Source organism: Pteropus medius, unplaced genomic scaffold, assembly GCF_902729225.1.
Source record: "Pteropus medius unplaced genomic scaffold, Ma_sr-lr_union100, whole genome shotgun sequence".
In the NCBI taxonomy this organism is placed as follows: domain Eukaryota; kingdom Metazoa; phylum Chordata; class Mammalia; order Chiroptera; family Pteropodidae; genus Pteropus; species Pteropus medius.
In genome coordinates, this window is record NW_024349225.1 from 3080754 (window position 1) to 3101478 (window position 20725).

General features: G+C 34.6%; 1 protein-coding gene across 6 annotated transcripts in view; it reads left to right on the top strand.

Moving 5' to 3' along the window:
* KCNK2 (potassium two pore domain channel subfamily K member 2) overlaps nucleotides 1-20725 on the top strand; it is a 158847-nt gene that overhangs the window by 79334 nt on the left and 58788 nt on the right. For all 6 annotated transcript variants that reach the window (XM_039881222.1, XM_039881223.1, XM_039881220.1 and 3 more), the window contains one exon: nucleotides 1957-2074. In XM_039881222.1, coding sequence (XP_039737156.1) covers nucleotides 1957-2074 — 118 coding nt within the window. The remainder of the gene's footprint in view (nucleotides 1-1956; nucleotides 2075-20725) is intronic.

The following is a 20725-nucleotide window of genomic DNA, read 5'->3' on the forward strand; positions in this document are numbered from 1 at the left end:
GGAAATGAAAATTTCTGTAAAAATTAACTAAAAGATTCTAAAGTTTATGCGAGAATAATAGGTTAGTAATTGCAAAAAACTGTTTTTAAAAGAAGCCTAATCAGGACAAAACTGTCTTATCTGATATAGAGTAAGAGAAAGAGAATCAGTTTTCTCAAAACTAGTTTCACCGTGTGCTGTGCATATATGTGCATGTATGTATGTCTGTGTGCATTTACTATGTGATAAAACATTAGTGTTCAATTTCACACACAATAATGGATATGTAAATGTAAACAATTCTTATCAGTTCAGTAAAGATAAAATATTAATATTATAAGTAATAATAGTATCTCTATGCATTTGTAAATTGTTGGGGGCAGTTGTAAATTGTAGCAGCGTTCTTGGATAGCCTTTTGCTCCTATAAATAAGGGTTTTCTAATATTCATAATCTTGAATGTGGCAAATTTATTTCTAGCCATCTCTCTTGAAGAAATATTCAGAAATGAAAAAAATATTTATACACAACTATGTTCACAGCACCATTTTTTTAATAATAAGACACATTTTAGAACAGCTATATGTCTATATATTGGGCAGTGATTGCATAAATATAGTAATGACAAGGAAAACTGCATACAGAATAATATTAAGAGTAGAGAATACATTTCATATATTTCATAAATCTGTATAAAGAGTATAGCAAAATGCCAAGACTAGATACCTTAATACATTTATAGTGGTTATCTCTGGATTCTGGAATTACGAATAATTTTTATTGTCCTCTTTATGTTTTTCTGTATTTTCTAATTTTTTTCCCCTGGGGTTCTTCGATGTTTTTTTTATAGTTTTATTAGAATATAATAGACAATTAGTTGCCCATATTTACATTATACAATCCAATGAGGGTTTTTTTTTCCAATTAGAGTTGGTCCAATTCTTTTTACAATGAACACATATCATTGTATAGTTTTAATGTATAGATTACAACGAAGCAGATGAATGAGATTTTATACTGCATTTCAGCTCCGATTACCTGCTCTTTTCCATCTGACAGTAACTTCGTCAGGTGGTGCCTCCATTTTCACAGTGTAATTTTTTGTCCATTTGCCAGTAAACTATATAACCTTTAAAACTATATTTCCAACAGAAACATCTTTTCCTACAATCTGTATGTCTCTCATTTAGTACACATTTGCTCCTAACATATTCTCTTCTACATTTCATGCTTCTGGATCTCCCCTTCACCCCTTCCAGTATCCGACAATTAAAGAAGGGATTTTAATGTCATCTTTCTGTCTCTCAATTCTACTCAAGGCAGCATCCAGATCCTAGTGTCCCTATATGAATATTGTTGACTGATTGTCATCTATGGGTCTTTGGGGATATTCATATTCATAGAAATTATAAAAACCTGTAAAGATTCTAAGAATTTAGATATAAATGGACTGACTTAAGTCTGATAGTGAATTGCTATGGCCTTTTCCCTCTCATGGTAGCTTGCTTTGTTGCATCTTATTGATATGTACTCTCTACAGTTACACACAACCCAGGCTTGGCTACATATGTTTAACATTTGAAATGATTAGCACTTTGGAAATGTTTGTGTTTTTTGGTGAAGCTTATATATTATTTAAGTTGTAGTTTGTCATCTGATATTTTAACTCTGTTGCTTACTAAAAAATTACTATAGTCGATTCAAATAAGTCACTAAATATATTAATGGATGATATAAATGAATATTGGTACAATATGATAAACTCCATGCAGATCCATTCACTCGATATCAAATATAATTTAACTTATTACATTTTTTAGTGTAAAGTTTTACTCTATATTGTATACTTTAAATGAAAAAGCCGTTGGTTCTCTTTGAATTGATTCTCTGTCTAATTAGTCATCTGGGGTGGAATATATGCTGTTTGATGCCTCCATGTGATTCATGTGTACTGATAAAATTCTTTTTAAACTTGCAGCAAATAGTGGCAGCAATAAATGCAGGGATTATACCGTTAGGAAACACCTCCAATCAAATCAGTCACTGGGACTTGGGAAGTTCCTTCTTCTTTGCTGGCACTGTTATTACAACCATAGGTAGGAGACAACTTATTTTGTTTTTTAATTTTGGTACAGCCTGTGAGCTAAAATTCGTTTGTTTGAATTTTTTTTTTTTTTACAGTTGGTCAAAGTGGTCTACTTAAGTTAGAAAACTAGATTTTAGAAATTGATTTTGAAAAGAGGGTTTAAAGGTTGAAACGAAGGAATGATGGAAATGAATTACTTATTGTTTCAAAATACTGAGTTAAGTTTAAAATACATATGAAACTCAAGAGCAATGAAGTCGAGTCATTTGACTAATAGATAGGAATGCCAAAATATGACTTGAAATGGTTTGGGGGTTGGGGGCGAGAAGTTTTAAATTTTCCTGCATCTTTGATTCTTTGGAGTAGAAAGAACGGATTTGAGATTTTGATTCTTTTTCATGACTTGAGATCATCTTTTTCAAGTTGTAAATGATAAGTTTACATTTCAACAGATTGTTCCCGTTTTATACATGTGTCTATCATAATTACTTCAGCACTTTTCTTTTTATACATTATATTTTTCCGGTAGCACAAATGTATAAAAAATTAACACTGAAATATGAGGACTACAAAATAATTAAAGTCTAAACCTTTGCTGTTTTGCCTTTTAATTGCATTTGTTATAATGTGAGAAAGAGTCACGTAGTGGAACGTGGTCTCTTTTTCGGCTGGACCATCCACGCACTCAGTACCTTCTAAGGCAGCAGAATAGGCAGGTGATTTCTTTTCTACTAGTCATTCAGTGTCCAAGAAATGTCCAGAGGATATAAATGCAGACCCATAGTGAAAGCCAAGCTTGCCATGCTGTGGGGACCGGGAGGGGTTACAGCTGTCTTGCTTCATGGAAAGAGGTGGGTTTAAAGCATCATTTTCAAGATAGAGGAGGAAATTGACTCATCATCGTTATGAAGGCATTTAAGTGGAAGAAAATATAGATGCAAAAGGGAGTTCTTCTCCTTCACATATGCTTGTGATGAGATTTCATTTCATGGGCTTAATCGCTCATTTTGGGGTGTGAATTAGGATTCTAAAAGTTTTCATTTTATTCTCTGATATCATTGACAAATTATGAAGTGTATAAGGTTTTCAAATCAGAACTTTATATCAAAGTCCTAAATAAGAGAACATGGACAATTTATGGATGAACTCTTGCTTAAAATTTTCCATTGAGAAGAATTTGTAGTGTCCTGTCATTATGTGAATTCACTGTAATGCCTCTTTCTGCCAGATCAGTTGCCAGTGAAATAAATACCTTAGCATGTTGATTTTTGCCTTTGTTGAGAGGTCAAGTAATTATGTTTACTCTTACATTTCCATTAGCTAGGTCAAAAGTTGTGTGGCTGTGAAAATCTGGAAGAATGGCAACCTTGATTTTTAACCATAATAACACGTTAACTGTGGAGCTTAGACATCCTGGTCATTTCTACTATGGAAATAACTGTTTATTGTGTAAACTACTTAGAGTCTGGAAGGAAAAAACGCTAACAGACCGAGTGAGAATGGTTTGTTTCTGCCCAATGAAAACTCGAAAGTCCAAGTTATAACTCATCATGACTACCACTAAATTATTCCGCAAGAGACTTAGTCATTATGCAGACTTGCTGTTGCATCGTATGTTTATAAACAGTCTCATTTTTCGAATCCCAAATTCAGTAAGTTTTGCAGACATATACTTCAACACACAAAAAAAATAAATAAACCATTATTACCAGCCTTACCTCAAATTACAGGCATTAAGCACAGTAGCTGATTATTTAGGTTGATTAGGTAGCTGCCTGACAGCCTGGATCTCCTACTGTTCTATCTCAAGCTTTAGTCTTAGGTGGGTTAAGTCATTCTAGGTCATCCAAATTTATTCCGTGGTCTTTTACTCCTAGGTCAAGGCCACCTCCTTGGACCTTGGACTAAATTATGGTCTAGGGCAGGATAAACGTTCTTTCACAAGTGTCTGTTTGACATTCAAACATTATTTGATAAAATTCAAAGTATAATTATTAATACCTGCTAATGATAATAATTGTGTGAACTTTGAAGTGATTTTTAGCAGTTCCAGAAATTGTAAACTCTAGCACTAGCTGCATTGTATTAGTCATTTAAAAATAGAACTTGAGACAGTTTGGAGAATAAATCACAGTGGCTTTTATAAGGTGCCTGGTACAGGCAGTGCTTCAGGGAGCTGCATTGGCTACAATTGTGCATGATTTTTCTATTCAATGTTATCAATTTGCCTAAGAAGCCCAAGTGACCTTTACTATTCATTGGGAAAATGCCTAAGGGGAGTTCAGTTATACAAAATGGAATATTAAAATTTAAGGCCTAATTTTAGAGAACCTCTTCATATATCTATATGCTCTTTCCAAAATCATACCCTTCCAGACCCATCACAAATTCCATTCTACAGTTTTACAGACTAAAATCCCTTCTTGACTGTTCTCTTTCTTGCATACCTCACTTTCAGTCCCTCAGCCAGATCTGTTCATTGGCTCTGCCTTTAAAGGAGATCCGTAATTTGACCACTGCTCACCATTCAAACTGACACCATTTTGGTCCAAGCCAGCATCATCTCGGTGTCGGCATCCTTGCAGAAAGAAACCTTCTGCTCAGAATTCTTCTGTGGGCTCCAACTCAATCAGAGCCAAAAACATGCTCCATTGCCTCTCTCACCTAGCAAGAGCAAGTTCTATGAGGTCAAGAGATTTTTATGTGTTTGAGATTTTTCTGTGTGCCCAATGCCTGGCATGTAGTGGGTGCTTAATAATTACTTTTGGAGTTAAAGACAAATAGGCATTCTAAATGGTTTGAGCTGTGTGGCTTATTTGAAAGCACATAACACTAGACTGATACCTATCATACTGAATTCGTATCTCTTTCAATAGATTTTATGACTAACTTTTTCGTTTTTATTTCGTTTATCGATTCGACAATAATAAAACATGATCACTCTGCTATTGTAAAGATAAAAGATAAACTACTTGAGCCTAAGTGCACACAGACCAGTCAGGGAGGCCAGTGGGCAGATAGTCATTTACAATATAGTGTGTCAGGTGCATCGAAGGGCTTTTAATGGGAATGGATAGGAGTGACATTTTACATAAATATTGGGACAGATGAGTGAGTAAGGAAGGGGCAAGGGATACTTCCTTTTCCTTAGTAAATGTTGTTCTAGTTGAGATTGGAAAGAGAATTAGGAATTTTCCAGGTAAATAAAGGTGGAACGGAGGCATTGGGAGTTTACGTGGGAAAGATCCAGGGCCAGAGATCGTACGCTCTGTTTGGGAACTGAAAGTTATCTACAACTGTTGTTTGTAGCTGAGGGGATTCATCCTCAGGACCCTATAAATTAGTGAGTCAGTTTAAGCAGCTCCTGTTGGGTCAGTGCATCTTCTGCCACTGCCAGGGGTGTAAAGGACACAGTCTTTGCTTGCAATCCAATTTGCAAGATAAAATGTATCCATATGAAGTAACTGAAGAATAACAGAAATAAGTCTTATATAATCAAATGTTACATGGAACAATGGTTTAAGTGCTATAAGAATTGAGAACAAGGGAAGGAACATGCGGGCTGGAACTAGGAGACAGGGCTTAGTTAGAGAAGTTGCGTGTGAACTATGCTTGAAGAAGAAGTTTTGGTTTCGATTGATGGAGGGGAAGAAGCCTCCAAGACATGGCTAAGCATAAACACAAAGAGAGAAATGAACTTGATTTATTTTGAGGATAGAAAAGTAAGTCTTTGAGTAGACCAGAGGACTTGTTTGAAAGAATAGTGGAAAATACTATTGACTGATTCAGGTGGGAAAAATACATTTGAATATAATTTGATTTTTGTGAATTTTGGATCTACTAAAAGACAGAACATGGATTTTTTTGGGTGTGGGGGAGAGGGAAATGAAGTGACAGATTAAAAGTGACATTAGAAGATGCACCTGTCAGAAAGAGGATACATGGAAGTGACCCAAGGGAGGGGACAAGCATATTGATTAGGATGCTTGGAATTGCTGTTGAAAGATGAGAATAAGACAAAATGTTGGAATTTAGATGCAGCAATCAACAGGCCTTGGTGACTAATACAATGAAGAGAAAGGAGTCAAAATATTGAATATCGAAATGTATATTTAGGCAGCAAGCTTACAGTTCATAAAGAGTGCTAGACAATCCCTTGAAGAGAAAGGAGTAAAAAAATGACCAAGATTTTATGTGTTGTGTTATAGTAGGAAGCATCAGTTTAGTAGTCCCCTGCCTTCAGTTTTTGTGTGTTTATTTTTTACTTTAGACACACTAGGATTGAATACAGGTGGGCAGACTCCCTCCTGGAGCTCGGTGGGGTTGAAGAGACTAACAATCTGTCAGCACATTAAAGACACAAAATCAGTATCGATGGCAGTACATGCTACGCGGGAAGTTCATGTGAAGTGACAGAGAGCGGAGGGCGGAGCCGGAGTAGGGAGTGGGAAGGGTTCTGAGGGAGACTGCTTTAGGACCTCTGAGCAGGTGACATTTCAACGGAAACCTGAAGGATGGAAAGAAAGCAGCTAGGGAAAGACGAGTGCAATGGTGAGTTCCTGCAGAGAGCACAGCAATGGCAAAGACCTTGAGAGAGGCAGATTTGAGCATATTCAAGGAATAAGATGGATCCATGTGGCAGAGCCTGGGGAAGAAGAGAGCTTAGCGAGATTAACAAGAGCCGGAGCACGTGGGACCCAGTAGGTCAGGGCAACACTCTGAATTCATTTGGAAGCCACTAAAAGGGAGGCATGATGTGACTCTGGCTGCCATTTGAGGGGCAAAGGGGGAGCTGGAAGACCAGTGAGGCCACTGCCTTCATCCACGTGAGAGATGTTGACTTGAACTAAGGAGGTGGCTGTAAGGAGGGTGAAAAGTCAGACGGATAAATGATTTAAAAAAAGAAAGTTTACTGATGGAGATACACTTATCTCTGAGAATAGTGCCATAGGGCTATCAGTGTTTTAAATTTATATTATTTTAAAGCTAATAAGAAATCACATTCTATGAAAGGCTGTTGACAAAACGATGTCACGGAAACTGTATTCTATTTTGATGCAATTTAAAGATTAGAATAAAATGTAAGACAATTTTATTATCTGAAGGCATCAAATATAGTAAAATTTTCCCCAACAGAAAGTATATTGGAATGCCAGGGCTGAGATTTGCCCAGGCTTATTGCTCAGTCATTTAGAACTCTGAGAGTCACAATGCAAATAACAGGGCCACCACCATGGCCTACAGCAGCTTTAAGATCCCAAAGCATCATGTTAAGCATTATAGAAAAGCATTTCCTTGGAATAGCAGTTCCCATAGTTACAAAGGACTCTTGTTTTGTACCACTTGAATATAGAGATTGAATTCCAGTTATGTAGTTTCTATGTTTAGTTTTTCTATATTTTGAACCAGCCACCAGGACTTTTAATTTGCTTTTACCTAGATTGAATTGCTAAAGCTGTTATGTCAAATTGTCACAGATTTACTGCAAACTCACATTTCGTCTGTTTAGCACAATGATTAATTGATTAGAAAAACAAACAAACAAAAACACTAGGAAAAAAAATAGTTAAAGATTTGGAGTGATTTTAACAAACTGTTCCAGATTTTAACCTTCTTTTTAGAAGAGGTCAATTTGGGAAATGCAGAAGGTATATTGAAAACTGTAACATCTTATGCACGTCCTTAGCAAGGAGTCTAGAACCTTTCTGTAACTTAAAAGATGAGGGAAAAACTATAAGACTTGTTTCTGTTCAATTTTGCGATCTCATGAAGCCACTCTCTGAACTTGGAAATGAATGGACTTGAAGTAGAGGTGTAGAATTTGACAGCAAGTGTTTTCCCAGGGGATGGTGTCTTTGCAGCTTAGATGGTTGGGTGTTATCTTATTAATTTAGTATACTCGTCATTCTGTGGCATTTCACTAGTCTCTTGGCTATTCTCAGAGAATCGCATATTGGATTTTGGAAGCCCATTTTAAGGAAAGTTAAGGTTCTTTCAGGCAGCTTAAAAGGCCAAGAATTTTGCAAGGTGACTTCCATCTTTGACTCTACAATCTCACTAAATTTTCCTTTATGCCAATATGTGAAAGTGTATGCTTATTTTTCAAAAATACATGATTCTGATGTTGTGCAGCCGAAATAGCAGAAGCTAAAATTAAAAAAAAAAATTGTTTTGAGTCTTTGATTCTCTGTTTCTTTTTGCATTTACTTAAATTAATGAAAATAAAACCTACGTCAGGATATTAACATATGTTCCTGCCATTCAAAATCTTCACATAGGTTTATTTATTTTCCGAGTGAAAACGCATTTCTCAGAGAAAATGTCTTATGAATGGTAGTTAAGTTTGCAGAGTGTAAAATCATATTTGATAGGCAATAAAGCAGAAGTTTTGCATAAATAGTGTTGTAGATGCCAAAGCAATAATGAAATAAATTAGTCACCTTCTCTTCTCATTACATATGTTTATTACATTAGTCACAAAGAGGTTCAGTTCAGAACACCTAGTAATCAGAATCCTATGCTGGTTGAAAGGGGATTTGAGAGCGTTAGAGGTATAATCTTCCCAGGAGTGAAGAAGCAGTTTTTACTTGTTGTTGTTGTTTATTTGTTTGGTTGTTTATAATAGAAGAACACAGAGCAAGACAGTATAGATCTAACAGAGACTGGGCATCCTAGTGAGAGGAGGAGGGCCGGACACTGGGTGTCAGTATAGTAGTTATGCACATCTTGGGTGTGTTCAAGTCAGGAATTGCTTGTATTCTGAAACTATATATATATATATAATATACCTATATTATATATATATATATAATATACCTATATTTTATATATATATATATATATATATACACACACACACACACACATATATGTATATATTATATATATATATTTATTTTAATATATATCTGCATACTTTTGAAAAGTTTGCAGTAACGTATTTTTAATTGTTTGGAAAGCGGTCACTGTCAAATGTCATGATCAAGAAATCACCCCAAAATTGGAAGTAAAGAATTGTTATGAAGTTTATGTCCTGAATACATAAATACAGAATCTGTTTTTTTCTTGTCTTTTCACCCTTCACAATCCCTAAAATCCTGCATTGTTTGTCATAGATTATAGATTGTATAAAGCATCTGACTTACCACTAGATATGCAGGTATGGCTCTGAATGTGATTCAAACTAGGTAAGATGATTATCAGAAAAATACTTTTTGTAACTGTCTCAAGCATTTCATTTGATAAGGAAGGAATGTAGTTACATTTGTGTGGGCCTGTCTACTTTCCAGCCAGTAATTATGCTATATATTTGTTTTCTTCCCAATCTATTTTCTTTTGATTATTTTTTTAGACTTGTGCAATCTTAGTCTTGGAAAACTGGCATTGTTATTTATGTGGTACTGTAAATATAACATGGTGTTTACAAAAGAAGTACCTGTGCCAAACGAGGGTCATGTGTGAGTATTGTGGTTTGTGTGCACATAAAGTACAATGCAGATATGACTAATTTTAAATGGAGAGGAATTCCATGTGGCCAGCTCTTGGTTCTGATGTACTTTTGGGGGGAAATATTGATAATATGAACAATTGAAAGCCACAGGTCACCAAAAAATGCATTAATTACTAATCTTAAAGTTTTTCCCCTTTCAACTTGTTTTTAAAAATAAAAACAAACATGAGGGCAAGTTTAGTTGATATGTTAAAACTCTCTTTTCCAAGCGTGTTTCCTTTATTGAAGATACTCACAGAGTGAAATTCCTGAAGGCAAGAGGCAAGAGGAGAAAAAAAAAACTGGGTGTGAAATGAGTTATCATCTGCCTAAATAGCTTCTGTTCAAAGAATATATGTTTTTATAGGAGCTTCAGTGGTATCTGTAGGCAACTTAACAGAAACTATGTGGTAACTTAATTTGATGCATTAAAAAAAGAGGTAGACATGACCTCCTAATAAATATTATTCTACAACTAAATAATGTGCTGTACATATTCATGAGGACACTTAGCCTAATTTTATTTACATAGTACAGTTTAGAATGAAAATAGAGCTCTCTATTTTTTTTAAAGGAGTGATACAGTTGAAGGAACACCAGATTTTCTTTCACAAAATTTAAGTTTAGGTTTTTGTCTTTGCTGTAAGCTAAGATTGTATTCTTGAGCAAATCTCAGTTTTTCTGTTATTCTTAACATTCTTATTTGTTAAATGGGCCTAATGTTTCTCAAAATCAAAATTACTGTGCAGGTTAAATAAGATTATGTGAAAATAGTTTGTATACTGAATAAGAGTATACTAATTTAGAGTAAGCTGCTTTTGTTTTATTTTATTATTATAGAGTAATTTTTACTATTTTATTATTAAATATAAGCCAATATTATCTTTTGCACATTTATTTAAATAACTAATGTTAATGAGAAAGAAAATGCATTCTTTCTTAAAATTCTTATAATGCATATAATGTTTGCCTTCACATAATTTATTAATATTTGCTCAAATCAGTTAATCTCATAATGCTAAGTGTCAGCTTTCAATAGATACATCTTGTTAATTTGTATTTATTTTAATGAAATGAGACGATTGGTTATTTTAATGCACTATAGATAGTCCAAAATGTGACCATCAAAATAATATATAACATAAACTTGCAGTGTTACTATTAGCTTACTGAGTATGATAAAAATTGATATTTATACAAATTTGTTTTCTATGTGAATAAAAAATTATGCCTCTATATTTGTTATGCCTATATATATATATATATATATATATATATATATATATATACTATATATATATATATATATATATATATATATATATATATATAGTTATTTTTTTTAACAAACAATCCCCACATCTTGGTGGCTTTATGAAATAGAAGTTTGTTTCTTATTCACACTATATGTCCAGTGTAGATTGACGGGAGGGCTCTGCCCGTTTTTCTTGCTCAGAGACTTCTGATACTGCTCCCTCTCTCTGTGTCCTTCCATAGTCACTTTGGCATAGGGAAGAGAGCATGGGAAATTTCGCACTGGCTGATCGAGCTTCGTATAAGTGCACACATTGTTTCCACTCACAGGACATTGGCCAGACCAACTTCAAGGGAATGGGTTGGGAAATGTAATCCTACCATGAAGAACCAAGGATATTTGGTGACAGCCCTAATAACTGCCATAAGCAAATATACTAATCGGATACTCTCCTTTATGTTTAGTTGATATTCAAACTAATTAAACATTATAGGAACACATTTTTTAATTCGTTTTCCCAAACTTTGTCTCCTTACCTCTATCGCTGCAATAGGACTTTTTACTTTTCACGTGTAATATTGGCTCCGGTTGTGTTATTGAAGGAGAGTGTGTTCTACAGCTACCTCCTTGTGGAATAGTTTTGGTGAAACGATCTCAAAATAGAAATGAATGTGTAAAATTATAATCTTAGCTTTTTTGCAGAGATTTTGCTGTTATTGATGATATTATTTAGGGATTCCATTAGCATTTGGAGTATTTTAGTAATGATCACTTCATAAGGTCAGAATTATGATGATATAAATGTTCAAACCACTTAGGAAAATAAATGAAAAGAATGGATTTATTTTAGATGTAGAGGCAGAATAATGTAGGGGTCAGCAAACTATGGCCCATGGACAAAATCCAGCCTGCCACCTGTTATACTGTAATTAGCATACCGCCACGCCCATTTGTTTCAATATTATCTTTGGCTGCCTTCCTACTATAATGGCAGAGTTGAATAGTTACAGCAGAAACCATATGTCCTGCAAAGCTGAAATATTTATTATCTGGCCCTTTATAGGAAAAGTTCGCCAACCAGCGACTAAAGGAAAGAGTAAAAAGCAAGGGAAAATAATAAAATGTGTAAATAGAAGACCTGAATTGGAGTCTCGATTCTAACATTTATTCACTGTCGATTTTGACTACGTCATTAAACTACTTTTCTGAGTTGTTTCCTTAATGGGAAGAGTTTAAATAACTTCCTAATAGGTGAATAGTAATAAATATGCTTTCTGCCTCATAGGATTTTATGAAAACTTGAAGGATAATATATTTAATAATGTTAAATTAACTACTATATACATAATATTGATTATTTTTTAAAGAATATGCTGTGATTCTTCATTTCTCTTCCTTTGTTCAGTAAAGGTTGAAATAAGCCTTGTGACTTAATATCTGTAAACCCCTGGAAGCTATGTGGATGAGCTTCAAGGAATTATAATCATGTTTTCTGAAAATAGGGTCCATAGTGTGTATCAGTTTTTCGAAGGGGTCCATAATCTTCAAAAGGGTTTAAAGCCACTGGCCTGAATAATTCAACTTTTCGGAGTGATAAAAAATATAATTTTTGTAGCACTTCAAAAATTGAGAGAAAATACCATATTAGAAACATAGTAGCAATATGCTCATGTAGCTGCTAGCAGACTAAATAATTGCTTAGAGACCCAAACATAGAGCTTAAAAGGAAACCATGTGAAACTACGTGGCTAAAAATAAAAAAATCTTATTCTGTTGCTGAGTTCTGAGTGGTATTATAGTGTCAAGTATTGACAGTCCTCTCAAACTCCTGTAGATTCAGAGTTGTTTTCTGTAAACATGACAAGAAATGTTATATTTTAGAACACTAAAATGCTACCAATCTCCATCCATGACATTCTGGGTTTAAAAAATTCAGACAAGAGGAGGGGGAAGGTAGACGGAGTAAAGGGAGTCAAATATAGGGTGGTAGGGGGAGGGTGAAGTGGGTAAAAGGGGTCAAATATATGGTAGCTGAAGGAAACTGGACTTTGGGTGGTAAACACACAATAGAACATACAGATGTCATTATAATGTACACCTGAAAATTATATAATCGTATTAACCAATGTTACTCCAATAAACTTAATTTTGAAAAAATTCAGACTTTAGGAAAAAATTTTCAAGAATATTAAATTTAAGTGCAGAAAAAAGAGTTGATATATTCTTTTGGGAATAAATTAGAGGGTAGAAATTGTAGATTTATGAAAATAGAAAGGAGGTTGTTATAATAAAAACACTCTTAATGTGTAAAATAATAGGAAGAAGAAAATTAGCATTGATCTGATTGTAAAACACATTTAATAAATTTGTTTTTCTCCCGTGGTTCCTGGTTGGATTTTATAAATATTTGCTGAAAGTCTGAAGATATGCAGTGCTAATCACCTTTCAAAATGAATGGGATCTCATGAATCTAAAAATCAAGGCAAACTCTAGTTAGGTATGTTGCCTATGTCACTATAGAAAATAAATCATGTACTTTTAAATGGCACCACTGGGCATGCAAATAGTGAGGAATTAATGATATGCTTACTTATAATCAAATGCCGTATCCTTTTACTTAAAAATGTAATAAGAACTGCATGTACATAATTAAACGTAGAAATGAGAAACAAAGAAGCAGTATAAAAAATATACAGTGACATGTAAGCCTCCTGCAGCTGACCTCCATTTCTTATTATTCTAGAAATCATTTGTATATATACGTACACGTGCAAGTGTGCGTGCGTGTAATTAATATATACATGGTCCTTCATTATACAAGTGAAAGCTATGCTGTACCTTGTTATTGCCACATAATAATGTGTCTTGAAAACTTTTTTCTTATCACTTCCTGAAGATTTACTTCATTGTTTTAGCAGCTGTGTAGTCTTCCAATTTAAGAACATGTCATATCTTTCTTCTCTTTGATGATCATTAGTTGTTCGTCATTCAGAAAAAAATGCTGAAATGTGTAAAAAAGGAAAAATAGGTATGACCATGTTTTCTTACAGTAATTTTCTTATGTGTGCTTAATATAGTTGATATCATATCATGATTACAGATTTTTAGAGATTTTTAACATTGCTCATATCTGTGATCCTTGTGGATTTTATAAATTTGAGCTGGTTGGCATAATATATCTGACATTGAATTCTTATTAGTCTTTCAAATTAAAAAAATAAAAATAAAACAGTGACTCAGACTTTAATATGAACTTCAAAGATATAGAAAGTCATTATTTAATATACTAATCATTTATAATGGCTACTAGTTATACTGTACTGTTTTATTTTTGCAAAGGAAAAAAAAGTTTGTCTAGGCAACATGATCCAGTCATCTAAATTTTTATATTATCCAACATAAGATCCAAAATGTGTCACTTAAACATCGAGGAAAAGAATGTAGCATGCCATATAAAAACCTTGTTATGATGAGGATTTCTCTCACAATTAGCTTATATCATCCTTAGAGAGTTTTTTCAATGAAGGCATGTAAGTGGAATAAATAATTGCATATTTGCAAATGGCTTTCTTTTGCTTACACACATGAAAGATAATTTAATTTGGTCAGATATAAAATTCTTGGATCACAACTCTTCCCCATCACAATTGTAGCTATTTCTTTTTCTTTTTTTGGTCATTTGCTATTACATAGGAGGTGTTTGCTACTGGCCTGATTTTTTTTCTGTTATTGGTAACCTGTTTTCCTTAACTGTTTTGTTTTGTTTTTTTTTAAATTAGAAATTTCTTGTAATTTTGTACTGGTTTCACTTAGTTGTTTTTGTTGTTGTTGTTGTTGTTTTTTGAGAAGCCTTTGTTTAATTATAGTTCTAATTATTCTATTTCAGTGATTTTGTTTTTCCACCTTCAGGGACACTGACAATTTTTATGTTGTTTCTCTGTTTTCGGTTTTCTTTATATATTATTTGCTTCTTAAAAGTCTTTCTACCTATATTTTTTCTGTAATTCTGGAAAATCTTTTGTATTCTGTAAGCTGTGGCATGGGTTAAACTTTCTACTCTTTCAATTCTGCTCCTTAATCATCTTGAATACAGATTTTAATTTTGTAATTGCACATTTCGCTTCTTTTCAGTATTGTATTATCATACCCATCTCTTTTTCTTTAATTTTGCCTTGAGATCCCAGTGAATTCATTTTTTTGTTGTTGTTGGTTTTAGGCTCCAAATTATAGGTATGATGTTTCATTCCTTCCTAGGTGGTTTCCAAACACATTCTGGGTCCTGCAGTGTGCCGTTTTCAGAGACATGCTTTTCCTGATCATTCATTCATTCATTTACTTGACCAATATTTACTGAGTGACTGTTGCATAGTTTCTAGATGGTTGGAGTCCATCAAATAAATAGACAAAAAACTAGTAAGAGACTTAATAGAGAAAGTAAATTATATAGTATGTTATATGTTAATTATATAGCTTCAGAGAAAAATAAACCAGGAAAATAGACTGGGAGTGGGAGTTTGGAGTCTAGAAGATGATATTTCTTTTCCAGTGTTCTACATTATTACTGTTTTCACTTTGATTTGTATTTCTAATCTGGGCTCATAGGCTGGGGGTGGGGGCCACAAAGGTTCTTTCTACTTAATTCAATGTGGGCAGGCTCAGTGGCAGGTAACGAAAGTTTAGTTAGCTCCCAATTAGTGCATTTCAGCCCACTTCCTCCTGCCAAGTAGAAAATCCTCTCATATTCTCGATCTATAGGCTCTGAATTGTTATGGAATCAAGGAAATAGCATTATTTTAGCTATCGTTCTGAGTTGTCTTTAGAAGTATTCTGTTGACTTCTTGCTAAAATCCATTGTTCTAGGGTTAGGTTTTCTAATAGACTGAATTTAGGGTAAAGGAGGTAATCTTCATAGCTGTGAAGAAATTACAAAGGAAAAATGTATTAAGTCTACCTTGAAGGCAATATCAGGCCTTCTCATGATTATCCTTTTCTGTGCTTCGCTTCAAGGTCAAATGAGTGTGTAAGAAATTAAGAAGTAAGAATGCAATGGTATCAAACAGTGGTTTTCATACTCCCTCCCTGTCCCTTTCTTTAACCCTTATGAATTTCACACATATATAAGACAGACATGTGGATCTGTTTGTTCCTGTGGATCTGTTTGTGGTAGGGCAGGGGTGGTGGGTTGCATCAAGGGCAGGCAGCCTGTTTGCCTAGTAGGGCAGGACTGTGAGGTCAGAGAGACTGACATTTAAACACTGGCTGTACTGCTTTCAATTTGCCCTTGTGTGTTTTACTTAACATATCTGAGCCTTGGTATAAAGGAATTTTAAAACTCCTCTTCTGGAATGTGCCTTTGGGAATTAATTAACGGAGAAAAATATACCCAAAGTGCATAGGATGCCACAGGCCCTTGCTCATAGTAAATTCTTGGTCAATAAGTTCCTTCTACACATCTTTCCAGTTCAGAGGTCCTCAGTCAGAGATCCGGGCATGGGCCTTTTCCTACCATCTTCTCCCAGCCCCAAGGCTTGAAGCACACCTTGTACTATCTCTGCATAATTGTGGTAAATCAGTTCTAGACAGTAAAGGAAATTCCCCGCCTAAAGCAAAAATCTCCATTAGGTAGGACAGAACCAATAAAAACTTTAATAGCATGCAATCGATAAGTCGCCAGCAGTTATTGGGTGGATTATTCGTGCTTTTTGATGGTTCTTTGCTTGATAGACTATATGAGGTGTCGATTGCGAAGACCCATAAAATTCAAGAGACATTGAAAAGTCAGGAAAATCATGGCACAAGATTGAAAGATTTGTCTTTTGTATGGTCTTTTGGGTAATAGTATAATAATAGCAAATAAATATAACACTTAGGATATGCCAGGTACTGTTTTAAGTACTCCATGTATATCAAAAATTTTCATCCATACAACAACCCTGTAAGGTAGTTGCTGTCATTACTTCCATTTTTGGATAAGTAAATGGAAGTATCGAGAGATTAAATAATGCCTCTAAGTCATTCGGCAAGTATATGGCATTAGTGGGATTTGAAACCCACAGATCCTGGCACTCATCATCTCTAACCTGTATTGCATCATCTGTTGAGAAAATTACAGTGTATATTTTTTTACTGTAAAATTTGAGTGAGCTGATAATATTTATTCCTCTCTCCCTCATAACGGTTAGGGATTTATTGATTTCTAATCTAAGGCTCCACCTTTCTGAGTGAAGGGTCTCTGCCATTGTAACCTTTGGAAAATTTACAAGTAATTTGCAGAAAATTGGCTTGAAAAGCACTGGGCTCTGACGTGTCCTCCAATACTCTTTTTACTTGCAAATACTGAATTAAGCAACATGTACCTGCCTTTATCCTGTGTGGGGAAACTGTGATACCGAGGCTACATGGCCTTATTCTTTTGATATTGAGGACATAGCTTTTGAACATGGAAATGTACATTCTTAATTTTCTTCTATGACATATCTTTTAAAAAATAAGATACACAAATAATTAATTTGAAGATATTTAATTTGTCAAAATCAAAGAATGCATGGGAATCTAATCTCATACGAGAGATGAATCTTAAAGATGCGAAGGGATGGATGTGGAATTTAAACTGAATTTAACCAATGACCTTGAATGGCTTTGGTGACCTAACTTCGGCTGTCGTCACACGAGCAAGTTCAGTATATGGATAATTATGCATCTTTCAGGTAGGCTGGCTGTCACAATCTCTCTTCTGTCTGACACTGACAGTAGTGGATGGGTGTTAAATTACTGCCCCAAGGTAACAGCCAAGGCAAGTATAGTTCCTTATACTCTAATTTCAAGTCAAGTTGTATTAAATATGGGCACTCAACAATTGAAAACTTTGCACTTTATCTCCTCAACCTATGCTACCTAATTAGCACCAATACTTCAGGTTTTTATATATGTGTAATGATAGGGTTGGAATTCTACTGGCCATTTCAGCTCTTATGTTTTACAGTTTTCTTTAAAAAATTCAGATGCCCTTTCCCTTTCAATTCATGGTACTTTGTATTGTGAATATAGAAAAATAATAGGTCATCGCAGACGAGATACTGTCTAGCAATCCTATGAGGCATGTCAAAGTAATTCCTCCAAAATAATAGGCTTTGCTGTGATACTGTTATCTTTACCACCTGCTAATGAAGGGTGAAATATTCTGATAGCAACCAATACCCGTTTGGCCGTGATGATGAAAGGTGAATTGCAGTAACTTAGAGTACTTCGATCATGAATTATTTGATTAGAACTAAGTAATAGCTGTTTTTGTTCCATTGCTTGATTTAAAAAGTGAAGAACATGAAAAAAGAACCTTTGCTCAATTCATCCTTACTTTAAAAATGTTTCGGGGGAGGCGGGGGTGGGAGATATCATCAGCAGCATCACCGTCATTTCTAGCATTATTTTGATCAACAGTGGATACTTATTCTGAGCGTCAGTGACAGTACCTGAGGTGTGCTTTATGGCCAGGAAAGTGACGCTAGCTGGCTGATACTCATTGACTACTTAGCATATGCCAAGCACCATGCTGATTTCTCTATCTTGTATTATTCCATATAATCCTCATTACTATTTTACAAATAGGGAAATTGAGGCACAGAATTTTTCTTTTTTAGTCACTTTCTCAATGACAGAGTGGCAAAGCTAGGATTCCAACCCAGATGTTTGGGCTCTAGAGCCTACGGGCTTAACCACTATGCTGTATTGCCCTCGGTGTACTTGAAAATAAATTTGAATGAATCTCTGCAACTGAGGAAAATTATTGTAAATTAAAGACACTGTGGCTGTCTTGGCAATTCAGATTAATGCCCACCAAGATCCAATGTTCTAAATGAAAAAAATATATATCATTTTTGTATTTATTCTATCTGTTATATTACTTTTAGGACAGTTTGATGATAGATGAATTGTATAGTTTTTATCATTTTACTGTGTATTATGTTAAAGAAAGATTATTCAAATTGTTAAAGAACTGTAAGGCAGATTTTACTCAAGACTGTCATGATAGGTGTCAGGGCCACCTCAATGGAATTTTATAACTGTGGAGAAAGATTGGGCTTAACTCTGACTACAACAAGGCAAAGTGGGAATTTATAGCTGAAGAGCAGAGAGGTGGGGCAATTGCTAGAAAATTACTAAGAGAGAACATTCAGGATAAGGGGGATTGAGGCTAAAATGATTCAGGATTCTTGCTGAAGGCTTGTCAGGGTGATCAGATGTCATCTGGGCAATGGTGGAGGATGAGAAACCTGATCGTGTATCGAGGGTGACCGGATATTGAGGATGGGGGATTCTGGCTAAACTGACTTATCAGATTCTTGCTAGAACTAGCCTATAGGGAAGGCCACAGGAGCACAAGGCTTAGTCAAAAAGAGGACTCAAAGAAGAGCCTGACCAAAGTTTGGTCAAGGAGAGAGTCTTCGCCGATAGATTGTATGGTTTTATTTGTTGCCTTTATGGTTTATTGTTTGATGCCAAGTATGGTCAGGGATATAACATCAAATTATACTGAAGTTTAGGAAAATTCTTTTAACTGTAACCTTTAAAATATGATTTCCAGGAGATGCATTATCAACAGAAGTTCAGATTCATGGTTTATAATCTAAACATGTGGGAAAAGCTGAAGTTATGCAGATTCCTTTCTAAGAAGTAGTATTCTGTTTTCTTGACGCTGTTGGATCATTTTCCTCCCTTCTTGGGATAAGAGGAAACTCATATAATAAGGGAGAGTTAAATAGCACATGAATTTACAGCCATTTATAGAAGTATCATTTCCTTGCACCTTGAACAGATCTGTTTATTGTCTTGCGCTTCAGATCAAATAGTTGGCCAACATTTGGTGGTCATGTTTTATTAAAAATGCACATCTTTAAACACTTAGAATCAAATTCAGAACAGTTATTGGCAGTTGGGGACTGAGAAAGACTGCGATGAGCTGTTTCGCTTCTCCCATGTCATACACATGGCTGTTCTCACCACTGGGACAGTGGGTGACGCTCTAGTACTATTTAAATGTACTTTCTTACTCTCCTTCCCTGATCTCTCTTTCTCCTCCCACTCCTTTACCAAGCACATATTTGCATAAGTGAAAGGAGATAGGATGTAGATCCAATGTCTTAGAGAAAAATCTGGGGAAGTTAGGAAGATAGATTGTAATTGCTGTTCTTTGGCAAAATTTCTTTGCAAAAGAATTTCCCCTCCACCTTTAAAAAAAAATGCTTGGTAGAAGCTCATTCAATGAACAACTTAAGAATATGTAATTTCTTAAAGAATTGCAAATTTACAACTGTGATGTAGGACTTTATTATGTAAGTTGCAACTAAAGATAGCAAGGGAGGCTTCTTGTGAAATACTGTTTCAACTGCAGACACATGGCTTCTGGACCAAGAGGAAGTTTGGTGATGTTAAAGTTAAAACAAAATGTCAAAACAATCTCTTGATTTAGTTACTTTAAGGGACACATTTGTTTCTCTGCGGCTATATATGCTTTCCCAGTATGACTAGATAAAACAGCAGATACAGGTGGAATGGCATAGCTAGCTATGGATCCATACTCTCCGATTATATAATTAAGAAAAACTCCAAGTTTATGAGGAACAATATCTATAACCTTGAGCACCAATGCTTGCCCTAAGCAATTGACTTAATTTAAATCTCAGCCTTAACATTTAGTATGTTTAACCTTGAACGCAATACTTCAAAACACCTCAGTTTCCACATTTAGAGTGGAAATAATTAGTTGTATTTAAATTTCACAGGGTCATGAAGGTAAAATTAAATATTCATATGAAAGGATTAGCACTGTGTCCAGCTTATAGTGAGAGAAAGAAAATGTTCAATAAATAATAGTGTTTTTTATTTTTGGTAATTAAAATTGTTTTATTAGTAGTAATGAA